The sequence below is a fragment of the Apodemus sylvaticus genome, chromosome 1 (genome assembly GCF_947179515.1).
Source record: "Apodemus sylvaticus chromosome 1, mApoSyl1.1, whole genome shotgun sequence".
In the NCBI taxonomy this organism is placed as follows: domain Eukaryota; kingdom Metazoa; phylum Chordata; class Mammalia; order Rodentia; family Muridae; genus Apodemus; species Apodemus sylvaticus.
This window is the reverse complement of record NC_067472.1, coordinates 182,354,170-182,366,304: the sequence shown is the minus strand read 5'-3', so window position 1 is coordinate 182,366,304 and position 12,135 is coordinate 182,354,170. Positions and strand designations below refer to the sequence as shown.

The 12,135-nt window shown below is 55.4% G+C and overlaps 1 protein-coding gene across 2 annotated transcripts; it reads right to left on the bottom strand.

Annotated features, from left to right (window-relative positions):
* Window positions 1-352: 352 nt before the first annotated feature.
* On the bottom strand, window positions 353-10,406 carry Aplp1 (amyloid beta precursor like protein 1). 2 transcript variants are annotated; one of them, XM_052166518.1, is made up of 17 exons: window positions 10,179-10,406; window positions 9,207-9,350; window positions 7,773-7,905; window positions 7,483-7,595; window positions 7,207-7,340; window positions 6,883-7,073; window positions 6,353-6,483; window positions 5,791-5,865; window positions 4,896-5,054; window positions 4,687-4,815; window positions 3,552-3,651; window positions 2,191-2,298; window positions 1,542-1,568; window positions 1,345-1,415; window positions 1,118-1,180; window positions 849-992; window positions 353-759 (listed from the first exon to the last, which is right to left on the bottom strand). In XM_052166518.1, exons 1-17 carry the CDS (start codon window positions 10,323-10,325, stop codon window positions 661-663), a joined length of 1,968 nt encoding a protein of 655 aa, XP_052022478.1. In that variant the 5' UTR covers window positions 10,326-10,406; the 3' UTR covers window positions 353-660. The 2 variants fall into 2 exon arrangements, with proteins under 2 accessions (XP_052022478.1, XP_052022487.1); XM_052166527.1 differs by having other exon boundaries at window positions 1,542-1,565.
* Window positions 10,407-12,135: the final 1,729 nt, after the last annotated feature.

The window sequence follows — 12,135 nt, the reverse complement described above, 5'->3', positions numbered from 1 at the left end:
AGCCTCTGGGCCCCGCCCCCTAGGCGGTATTCCTTCCCACCAGGCCCCACCCAGATTTAAAACACCCTCACCCAACTTCCGTTCAGTTTTTGTTGTTGTGGTGGTGGTTTGTTGTTGTTTTTGTTTGTTTGTTTGTTTTTGTCGTTGTTTTGTTTTGATTCCAGGCTGTTCTGGAACTCTTATGCAGACTAAAGTCCAGACTGGTCTCGAACTCACAGAAATCTCTCTGCTTGCCTCGGCCTCCTGCATGCTGGGACCACATCCACCCCTCACTCAGTTTAAAGACCTGCAGGAAGCTTGGGCTGGTAAGTCTAGTGTTTACACACAGTGTCTCCAACAGAAACACGTGATGGCCGGGTGGGAAAGAGGACTTTATTGGGATGTTAGTGAAGAAACGTGAGATGGTGAATTCCAGGGAGTGACATACACTGGGACCCAGGTCACCTTAAGGAGCAATAAATTAATGTAAAATAAATTAAGGTGAAGAGGTCCCTTGTGGGACAAGAAGTGGGAATTTCTAAAGGTGTGGAATTTGGAACTCGGAAGGGGAAACAAGAATGAATTTGTCAAGATCTCCCTCCCCCACCGGAAGCTGGGAGTTGGGATTGGGGGACCGGAAGAAGGGCAGTAGGGCTCAGCTGAAGGCAGCTAGGGTTGGGGTCAAGGTCGTCCTTCCAGGAAGCGGTAGGTGGGGTTCTCATAGCCATGCCTCTGCAGTTCCCGGAGCTGCTGCTCCTCCAGGGTCAGCATGGGGTCCACCTGCAACAGGGACAAGGGGGGGCTCAGGGTGTGGGGGGGCAGAGCTACTTTTAACTCCGACCACCACCACCATGATGTCTGCCCCTCACCTCCACCACACCGTGACTGATAGTCCCATAAGGTTTCTTCTTGCGCAGAAGCAGCAAGGATAGGACAATGAGGGAGCCTCCTCCAGCTCCCATGATCAGCAGACCTGACAAGGCCTCTCGGGACACTCCAGTCCCGGAAGGCGCCTGTAGAGAAAGGACGCGGGACCAAGAACATCTTTGAGGCTCACCAGGATCCGCTGTGGCTTTGGAGGCTGCCAGAGCCTGCACGCCAACCTCTGACCTCGCCCCCAGGATCTGCCACGCCTTACCAGTTCGTCCCGCTGGATATCTGACGAGTGGAAGGGGAACCCCCTTGGGGCAGACGCATTCACCTGGGGAAGCAGATGTCAGATACCACGGACCCAGGGCTTAGACGGGTACCTCCCAGCCCCGCATCACTAAGTCCATGTACCCGGTAAGCTCCTTCCAGAAGCTGAGGAATCCAAGCCTCCCGAGCCTATCCTCCACCCAGGGTTCAGACCCCCCACTTTCTTACCTTTTGCTCATACTGCTCTAGTGGAGTGAGCTTCTCTCTCCCAGAGGAGGAAGAATCTTGATCTGTGGACCCTACCCCACCCAAGTCACATCAGAAAGGGGGCCGGATTCCACCCCAGGGGGTGTGCAGCCCTGTCCCTTCCTGGTTTAGGGTTCAGTGGGATTTGGTGACCGGGGTCTATGCTATATGACACTTACCTTTTGGAAGGGTCACTGGTGGATCTGCTGACAGAGTAGACAAGATGACAGGCGAAATGGTGAAGAGAAAGATAAGGTAGAGAACCCCACCAGGACTGAGGACCCCACAGAAGCCCGATACCCCCAGACACCCCTCCTTATTCCTTCCCACCCGTTATGGTGGCACAGACACCCCCGGACCTTAGAGAATTAGAAAAAAGGGTGTATGCTGGGTGTGGTAGTAAACACTTATATAATTTCAGCACTTGGAGCTACAACAAGAGCATCTGGAGTCTGAGGCCACCTGAAGTTAAATAGAGAATTCTAGGCTAGCCTGAGCTACAGAGTGAGACCCTGTCCCAACAACCTAAGGACTGAGTTAGGCCTTGCAACGCTTGCCTGTAATATGAGCTACTCAGGGTGTGGAGTTCAAGGCCAGCCAGGGCTACCTACCTAGACTGTCTTTAAAAAAAATGAAAGGAGGGATGGGAGGAAAAAGAAGAACTAGGGCTAGCGCTGAGTGGAGGAAATCTTCCCTAGCGTAGCGTGTGCAAAGCCCTAGGCTCCTCGACAGCCTCTTCCTTCAGGCCAAGGAGTCTGACCGACATTGTAGAGGAAAGGGAAAGAGGCCCGGCTGCTCCTAAAGGCGGGCGGATTCTGATTTGCTCACCGTCCTTGGATTCGGGAGGCTGAAGGCTACCCTTGTCCTCACTGCTGCTCCCGGGCACAGAGGCTTCCAGTTCACTGGGACCCAAGTGCTCAGCGTGGAGAAGCTCCTCTGAGGGACACACAGAAAGATGGCGGTGAGTGCGCGACAGCCACAGCAGGCCAAGCCGGCCAAGGGCAGGGGGCCCTCGCAGCAGGCCAAGGGCAGGGGGCCCTCACAGGGAATGGATGGCACATTAGAGAGACAGCAGAGACATGCCAGGCGCGCCAGCAGGAAGGATGGAGGCTGGACCTGCCACAGCCCTGCCTCTTCCAACAGGAGGTTGAGAGCTAGGCCTGGGCTGACTGGAAGGAAGTCACAGCCAACTGGGGGCTACGCAGGCTAATACTGTCTGCTTCTCTCTCTCTCTCTCTCTCTCTCTCTCTCTCTCTCTCTCTCTCTCTCTCGTGGGCGCAGTGTGTTGAATCCAGATTTGACTCGTGACTCTATTCTAACCAATAGAACCTGGGCTCAGTAACCGAGGGGTGTGGCTCAGTGCTGTATATATGCCTAGCATATAAAAGGCCCTGGGTTTGAATTCCCGGTACCACCCAACTTTTTCTTTTCTTTTGAGACAGGGTTTCTCTAACTGTCCTGAAACTGCCTCTGTAGAGCAGGCTAGCCTCAAACTCAGAGATCTGCCTGCCTCTGCCTTCCAAGTGTTGAGATGAAAGGTGTGTGCTACCACAGTGGGCACTACACAATTTTTTGAGGAGAGTGGGGCCAATGTATGGCTCTATCCTGACACTGGGGAAGCAGAGACAGGTGGACTGTGATTTGAGGTCAGGCCTGAGGTACGTGGTTCCAGGCCAGCCTCAGTTACCGAGGAAAAACCTTGTCTTAAGAAGCCAAGGCTGGGGACATGGGGACAGTGAGGCACTTGCCCATCAGTGCGCAGTCCTGGCTTCATCCCTGGGACCATAGAAAACATCTAGCCAGGTGCTGGGGCACAAGCCTGTCACCCCAGCCCTTGGAAGGCAGAGGCAAGAAAGGTTGCTCAAAGTTCAAGGTTAGCCTGATCTAACACAGTGAGTTTCAGATCAGCCAGTGCTGCAAAGCAAGGACCCTGTCTCAAAACAACAAGCAAACAAACAACAACAACAATGACAAACCACAATTAAAATCAATCTATACAATTAATTGACTACTAGTCACACCCCCAAAGGAAGCAAATCCAGACCAGACAGAGGAAAATGACTCAAATCAATTGAAAAAAAGAATTGGCTCTTAATCGGAACTACCAAGTTCCGGGGTGATTTAAATGAAGAATGGGAAATTGAGGCTTGGGAGAACTGAAGGTCGGGACAAAAGTAACGGGCACTCACGGATCTGCGGCCGCAGCTCCTGAGCCAGGTGCGGGTTCTGGTCCAGGAGCCCCAGGCTCTGATTCATTCGCTCGTCAATCACCTGAAGGTGGGTCTGGACCTGTGGGGAGCGAGGAGAAGAACGGATGAGAAAAGAACTCAGCAGGCGCCGTGGAAATGGAACGTGGAGCATGGACAGGGAGTTGGGCACAAGGGTCAGATACCCAGGCACAGGGGAAGGAAACCAGGGCAGGAGAAGCAGGATCCAGAGAGAAGGAAGAGGGCATGGGTATAAGACCAGAAGTTCAAGGCTTGGACAGAGGAAAACAGTACCAGAGGCAAGATGGTGGGAGAGAGGGGAGAGAGAGAGAGAGAGAGAGAGAGAGAGAGAGAGAGAGAGAGAGACAGTGCCAATGGAGAAAGTAGACTCATGGGTCACAGGGAGAAAGCAGGGCTGGAGGAACCCCTGTGGGGCCGTGGGGGAGACAGGACTTGGTCTACAGGAGTCACAAAGGAGCCATAATGGCTCTTGGGCGAGGCTTGCCATCCAGGAGCACAGAGGAGAGCTTCTATGGACCAAAAGAGAATGCCCACAAACCAGAAGTAGAATTAGTGCATACAGGAGAGGTTCTGGGGAAAACAGACGGGGCTGGGCTGAAGGACAAACTCCAAGATCAGGGCAAAGGATTCTGGGAAAGGAAGTAAAATCCAAGGGCTAGGAAGCAGGAATCCAAGGGCTAGGAAGCGGGAATCCAAGAGACAGGAAATAGAATTCCAAGGTACAGGAAGTGGGAATCCTGAGGTCAAGAAGGAAGTGAAAAGAACTGTATGAGAGGTGTGTACTCCTGTGCACGTGTGAGGGCGTGTGCATGGGTGTGTGCATGTTTTGGGGGCAGTGTTCCAGCATCGAGAAAGTGGGATTTGGGATTGGAGCGATGGCTCAGCAGTTAAGAGCACTGACTGCTCTTCTAGAGGCCCCGGGTCCAGTTCTAGGAGACTCAACACCCCCTTCTGGCCTCCTCACAGACCAGGCATGCATGTGGTGAACAGATGTGCAAGCAAAACTACTCATGCACTTAGCATTTTTTTTTGAGAGAGGGCAGGTGGGAGGACAGGAGGCGGGGTTTGCATCCGGGGAACGAAAGCACGCGTGTACCTGAAAGCGCATCTGCTGGGCCTTCTCAGGATCCACAGCAGCCACGTGCTGGTAGTGCCTCAGGGTGTGCCTCTGCTCCTTCTGCTCTGCACGCAGGTAGCGCCTCAGGGCCATCAGAACTCGCTCGGCCTGTGGAGGGACCAGGGCTGTCCAGGCTGATCCTAATCCTTCTCAACTGGTGTTTGTCCCCAACCTGGACCTCCCCATACCTGAGGCGGATCGCCCTGTAACGCTGCCAGGAACCCTTCCAGGGCGGCTCGGCGCTGGTCGTTGATCAGAGCGATGACTCTGGTGGCGTGGGTCTCCACCAGGCGCTGTCGCTCGCCAGACACTTGTTCTTCCAGGGTCTGCAGAATGGACTGGAAGTGCTAGGGAGAGGTGCGGAGGTGGGAGAGAGAGCAGGTGGGTGAAAACCTGAGTGCACCAGGAATCTAGAACAAAGAGGCTGGGCTTCAGTAGGTCTCCTTCTCCACCCGACCTGTGCCAATCTGGGACAAGCTGCAGGGTCAGGTGGAGTTGGGGCGGGGCCTAGCCTGAGGGTGTAGGCTGTAAGATTAGGTGGGAACAATCTAAAAACAGAACTGGTCAGTTAAAGGGAAGGCAGGCTTGGGCAGCTCCAACCCAAAAGACAGGCTGAGCCTCCACAGAGCTAATGGAGTGAGGCTCAGGACTGGGGGCTGATCAGGAGGAGTCTGGGTAGGTGGATCTCCCAAAGGCAACCACGGAGAAGTGGGGCCAAGAGTTAGGAAGCTGGGTTTGTCAGAGAGGGAGCAGAGGGACAGGACCAGCCGACCACAACCAGGGGCCGGGAGTCTGGCTTCCCAAGAAAGTACTGGCCACGACTCCCTGTTTGAGAGAGGATTCCAAAGTCAGCCCATAGGGGGCAGTGCTCGCTCAGCAGCAGGCACCAAGCCCTGGGCTCCATTCTGAGTAGAGGCAGTGCCGAAAGTAAGGGTGGGACTGGGAGGGGACCGGTGAGCAGAAAGGAATTGAAATGGGTGGCGTGGCCCCCGGAGGTAGGAGGCGGGGCATGAGGGGGACTCGGAGGAGGGTGGCCCCCAGTAGTAGGCGGGGCATGAGGGAACTCGGAAGAGGGGGTCCTACCTCATTCAGGGCCTGCCTGTCGGCTTTTGGCAGGTTCTTAGATTGGCTGTCAGCCATGGCCCATTCACGCATCACCTAGGGGTGGATGGGGACACTTGAGGATCCCACGATCTCTCCTGCTCGAGTCCCCCTACCCATCTCCAAGGCTTAAGAGGACGAAGATCACCTAGTACCACTGAACTTCGGGTTCCCAAGAAGGAATAACCAAATGATTTATTTGATTTTATTTCTTTAGAGACAGGTTCTCATGCAGCCAGGCTGGTCTCAAAGTCATTATATATTTGAGGCTGGCCTTGGCCTTCTGATCCTCTGGCCTTAGCCTCTCAAGCATCCGGATTAAGGCATATGATAGTACACCTAGCCAGCTCCAAAGGAATTTAGAGTGGATTGTGCCATTGTGAAATCTGGTGGCGTTTCAGGGGTCTGCTGGGCACATCAGTAGCCCATTGCCTGAGTATGGGCTCAGGTAGAGGATGCTAGGTCACCCTTTAGAGGTGGTGCCAATAAAGAATTCCCCTGTATTTGTGGAACTGCGGGGATGCTGGTTTCCCGGTCTCATCACCTCATTAATCTGACGCATCCTGCGCTCCTCCAGGTCCATCTTGGCTCTCAGGAAACCCTCATGCTCGCTGATCTCCCCAGGCATGCCAAAGTAGACATCCACGCCATCCGTGGGCCTTGGGGTGGGAGTGACTGCAAGGCAAGGGGTCAGGCAGGCAGACAGGTCACTTTCCCTCCCTGAGATGTACATTGCCCAGGATGCACTAGAGACCAGCATGCATCCAGTTTAGCCACGGTTGTCGCCTGGCATCATGGTGCCAGGCCTGACAGGCATGTGCAAAACTATGGAATCCATCCTATCATCCTCAAAGCAATGTCTGCCAAACGAATCCTCTTCTGGGCATCCCTTTTGGAGCCCTCCCCACCCCTTTAATCTTCACAGACTAATCTACCACATCCAAAGCCACAGCTGTCTCCTCCGTTCCCCCAGCTGTGCCTCTCCCCACTAGGTCACTTCTAAAGGTACCCCCATACTCCCCCAAATACCCAAACCACAAATGCTGGAGAGGTGAACGGAGAAGCCTGCCTCACCTCTGCTGGCCATGACAGGGGTGTGGGAGCTGGGAGGTGGGGCCCTTTCCTCCTCCTCTTCCTCCTCTTCTTCAGCCTGAGGGGGCTCTACGAAGTAATCATCTACTGGCTGAGGGAAAGACTCCACCTCCTCTTCATCCTCACCTCCCTCTGCTCTGCCCCCCAGGGGCCAGGTCCGGGTAGAGGGGTCACTGAAGGAGCAGAAGACTCAGCCAGTAAGATCTCCGGATGAGCTCCCACGGATGAGCTCCCACGGGTGGGCTCCCACGCCCACCTCCAGAGCCTTGGGGTGGGGGTTGTACATAGAAAGAGTCTGTCACTCACCCAGCTGCCATCCCGGATGGGTCGGGAGTTGCGGGAGGCGGGCAGCACACGTACTCCACACCTCGGAACCGATCAGAGCCGCAGGGCAGAAGCATGCCGGAGCCATGCAGGAGGAGGCCCTGAGAGGTGCAGGCCTGTGGGAAGAGGAGGCCCGGGGGCCGGAAGGACCTGGTTGGAGGGTGTGGACAGAAAGCCTCGGAGCCAGGTTCTGGAAGGAAGGGCCAAGATTCCCGGGTCCTAGGGTTAGGAGATAGATGGGCGGGACAAGGCCCTAACCTCCTGAGCCTCCTGATGCCTCCTGGTTGAACTCTCACACTGGTCCATACGCTCCTGGTGCAAGAACCGACAGCCCTCGGGTACCAGCAGGGCCTCACTCACGAACTCGCCAGCTGGGGAACGGGAGACGCCAGAATCCTAATAGCCCAGCCCTGGCCTCCTCAGAGTCCAGGCACTTATAGCTTTCTCAGCCCATCACCCAGACTCGATGTCATCTCTGGGATGTAGACTCTGGGAGATTCCCACATCTCCTCAGTTCCCACCCCCCCACCCCCCAGCGGGTAACTCACGCAGGCAATGGAAGGGCACAACCTCATGGTGGGGGTGGGCACATCTGCCACTCCGGGTACCCCCACACCAGCGCTCCATCGGGATGGCCTGTGCGGCCTGCTCCACACGAGCTATGTGCAGCTCTGGGTACATCTGTAGGGCACAGTGTGGGGGAGGGGTTCAACTTACTGGCTACCCCCAGCCTGTGGCATCTGGTACTGGAGATTGAGTCCAGGGCCTTGTGCATGGCCAAGCAAGTGCTCTACCACCAGCCCTCTTTTTACTTCTTGTTTTGAGACCAGGTCTCCTTACATTTCCTTTTTTTTTTTTTTGGATTTGGTTTTTTTTCGAGACAGGGTTTCTCTGTGTAGCCCTGGCTGTCCTGGAACTCACTCTGTAGACCAGGCTGGCCTTGAACTCAGAAATCCACCTGCCTCTGCCTCCTAGGTGTTGGGATTACAGGCGTGAGCTACCACCACCCGGCTTCTTTTTTTAAACAGGGTTTCTTTTTTTAATTTATTTATTTATTTATTTTGGACTCCTTACATTTCCTAAACTGGTCTTGGATTCATTCTGTAGCTTGCGAGGGCCTTTAATTTGTGGTTCTTCCACCTCAGCCTTTCCAATAACTGGGATCATGGGCCTATGCCACTCTGTTCAGCCTGGGCAGTCCCTTTCTAAGGTTCTCCGTTCCTAAGGCCATCTCCTGGGCCTTTCTCTCTTGTCTATAGAACTAACAGGTTAATTTATAGGCCTCGGATGCTAAGCCTCGGGGTCCACTGGTCATGCCCCCAAGTGGTCTCCCTAGAGTTCGCCATTCTCACGAGGGCTTGGTAAAGGTCCCCTGGCCTGTTCACGCCAAACTCAACTTCTCTGAGCCCATGTTTCAGGACCACCCTGCTCGGAGATCAGATTTCTTTCTCAGCATATCTCGCCCTCTTTCACGCCCCGTCTTTCTCTGTTTAGCTTCTAAGTAGCTCTTCTTTTTGTATCGGCCCGGCCTTTTCCTAGCAGCCACTATCACTGGGCTCCACTGCTCTGAGTCTTGTTGGTTTAAAGGTCTTTTGATCTAAGCCCTACCCCTCCTCGGCCACGCCACTTACACTCCTGCCACTTACACTCCCGCTTTTTCTAAAAGCCACCACAGATTCCTAAACCCTGCCATCCTTCAGGCAATCTAGATTAGTCCATGGCCTTTTGTTGTTGTTGTTTGTTTTGTTTTGTTGTTTTGTTTTGCAGTCTGCCCTTCCCTCCAGCCCCTAACTTCTCAAACTAGGTTCTGCGCCGGCCCCTCCTAGCCTCTTCGCTGACCACAGACCCCAAGCTTCCCCGGGCTTTCCAGATCCTCTCACCTCCCCGGACTCTGCCAAGTCCAGTTTCCTCAAGGGCGACCCTGCCCCAGCTTAGACCTATGTTCTCACTGACCACGCCTCTCCCCGTGGGGTCCCGCCCACCTGTCTGCAGTACTCCAGCACGCGCTGCGGGTCCAGAAGACAGCGTCGTGATCGCTGTGGGTCTGGTTCCCAGCGGCCGGTGCGCAGGTCCCGGTGAAGGGTTAGACGCCCACATAGTCCAGCCACTTGGGCCGACCCCGGAGCCTGGGAATGAAGGCCGATGGGGCAGTGAGGAACCAGAGAACCTTGTCATCTGGATTGTCTGCTCCTTTTATGACTCCTGCCCCTATCGCCTCTAGCACCAGCTCCTTCTAAGCACCTCCTGGATGGAGGGACCGTTCCCCGGGAAACAGATCCCGTGGGGCTGGAGCACCCCAGCTCTCCCGTTGCTATGGTGACCCAGGTTTCCCCCCCCCCCCCCCGTTTCTCGCGGCCTTGTTGCTGAGAAGACAGGCTCCGCCCCCCCGCCCCCAGCGGCTTGGGTCTGGAGCCTGAAGGGGTTAAACTTGAATCGTGTTGGGGGTGGGGGCGAACCCAGGCGTTCTGGCCCCTCCTCTCTCCATCCCCAGTTCAGGTTCCCACTGAGGGGGTGCAAAGACGACAGGGCCCGGCTTCCCAGCAGGCCTGCACATCAGACCTTTAAGGACTACAGGAGCTATATTCGGATTGAGTAGTGGGTGGAGGCCTGGACTCCTGGATGTTTGAGGACAGGGGGTTCGTGTGGGTCCAGAGGATACAAGGGACCTGGGTTCTTAGATCCAAGCGCCTGCTGCCTGGTGGGTCCTACGCTTAGATGGGCAGGGCTTGGGGCTTTGTCGTCTAGGGGTGCTCTGGATTTCTTGGACCAGGGGGTCTTGGAAAGACGGGTGGGAGGGGGCAGGGACGTCAGACGATGGAGGAACCTAGGAAAATCTACGGTTCGGATCGCGCTGGGCAGGCCACCTGGCCAAAGGGACTGCGGTGGCCATCCCGCGTGTAGGTCGAGGCCCGGTCCCGCCCCTTCCCCATCCCCAGGACCCGGCCGGGCCTCACCTCGGCCGCGCTAAGGCTCCCACCAGCCAGGTTCCCGACGGCGAGCTGCGCGCGCAGAAGCAGCAGCGACAGTGGCAGCAACAGCGGCAGCGGCGGCGGGCCCCGGCGGCGACCCTGACCGCGAGCGGAGGGGCTGGTGGGCCCCATGTCCGGGCCTCGGGCCCTCACGTCCCCTGCGCTCCCGCCCGGCCCTACCCGGCCCCAGCGGTGACAGGAGCTCCCAGCGCCACCACCACCGCCGCCGCCTCCTCCTCCCGCCGCCCCCGGGCTGCGCCGGCGCCGCCAGCCCCGCCCCGCGCCGGCCCCGCCTTCCCAGCCAGGACAATAGCGTGGCGGCTCTGCGCAGAGAGGCTCGGGAACCCCGGGAGGGAGCCTGCGCCAAGTCCCAGCCCCTCAAGATCCCAGGTGTCACTGTCTGCGTGAAGGCCGAGTCACTAGGGTTCAATCCTGGGCGTAGCCGCTTTTGGACGTTCACTCTTAGCCTTCTCTTCTGGAAAACGCAGACACGCATCATCAGCGTTGTCCTTCCTCCAAGGATGCCAGAATCCATGGGGGCGGGGGTCCTCCATAAATTCCTCTCTTGAGGTCCCAGGAATATAGACCCCCAAATTTTCCCCAGTCAAGAACTTAGGGAGTGCCGGGCGGTGGTGGCCGCACGCCTTTAATCCTAGCACTTGGGAGGCAGAGGCAGGCGAATTTCTGAGTTCGAGGCCAGCCTGGTCTACAGAGTGAGTTCCAGGACAGCCAGGGCTTTACAGAGGGACCCTGTCTTGAAAAACCAAAGGGGGCTGGAGAGATGGCTCGGCGGCTAAGAGCACTGACAGCTCTTCCGGAGGTCCTGAGTTCAAATCCCAGCAACCACATGGTGTGGCTCACAACCATCCCTAATGAGATCTGATGCCCTCTTCTGGTGTGTCTGAAGACAGCCACAGTGTACTCATATACATTAAATAAATGTTTTTTTTTTTTTTTAAAGAAAAAAAGAAAAAAGAACTTAGGGAGTATAATAGGAATGCTGTAAGTGTTTTCCAGCACTTGAGAGGAGGGCACGGGAGGATAGGAGTTTGAGGCTAGCCTCAGTGCAACCCAGTCTCAAAAGACAAAACATTGTAGTTAGGTAAGGCCTGCTCCCTTCCAGGCCTCTTCTGTCTCAGGACCACAGGCTAAGTCTCCGCCCCCAACCCCTTGCTTCCTCAGACCTAGGAATTCAGCCTTCCTGCCCTGATTGCCAAGGTGTCTGGACCTTCAAATACTCCCTGCAAAAACCCATGACTCAAGCCTTGACAGATGGCTCAGGTCGGAACTGGAGACTATAACCTTCGAAAACCCAGCACCTGAGAAGCACTGTGTAGACCCCCCCCCACCCCCTTCTCACCCACTCTGAGGACAGCCACAAGTCTTCTGCCTAAAGAGTTCACTGTTTTGTCTTAAGTGAGGGTAGAATATTCTATTTTCCCAGGACAACTGAGGCAGCCCAGTTGTGTGTGTGTGTGTGTGTGTGTGTCTATGGACTTCTAGCTGCCTGTCATGTGGGAACCTGACCACATGTGTCTGCCTTTCTGCTTTCAGTGTGAGCACCTCTATGGGTATGGGTGGGGTGAGGTAGGGGTATATTATTAAAAGAGCCTAAAGTGGAATGGAGATCCTAGAGGGCCTGAGACGGCGAGATCAAGAGTTCCAGGCTTACCGCTGAGAAAAGGCTCAGCAGTCAAAAGCACTGGCTGCTCTCTCAGAAGACCCAGGTTCAATTCCCAGCACCCACACTGTCTATAGCTTTAGTTTCAGGCGACCCATCACTCTCTTCTGGCTTCAGGGACCAGGCATGTATATAGTGTACAGTAATACATGCAGGCAAAATACCCACACAATTAAAATAAAAATAACAAATCTTAAAACATATGCATGCACGCGTGTGCGCATACACATACACAAAGTGCCTACAGTAGTAAGCTAATAG

Bases quoted from the DNA above. Each gene is read 5' to 3' on its own strand.
- Aplp1 (XM_052166518.1), bottom strand. From the start codon at position 10,325: ATGGGGCCCACCAGCCCCTCCGCTCGCGGTCAGGGTCGCCGCCGGGGC. The intron at 1,569-2,190 runs GTGAGCAAATCA...CTACTCTGTCAG, and splicing joins GCCTCCCGAATCCAAGGACG to CAGATCCACCAGTGACCCTT. The intron at 1,181-1,344 runs GTAAGAAAGTGG...CTGCTTCCCCAG, and splicing joins TAGAGCAGTATGAGCAAAAG to GTGAATGCGTCTGCCCCAAG.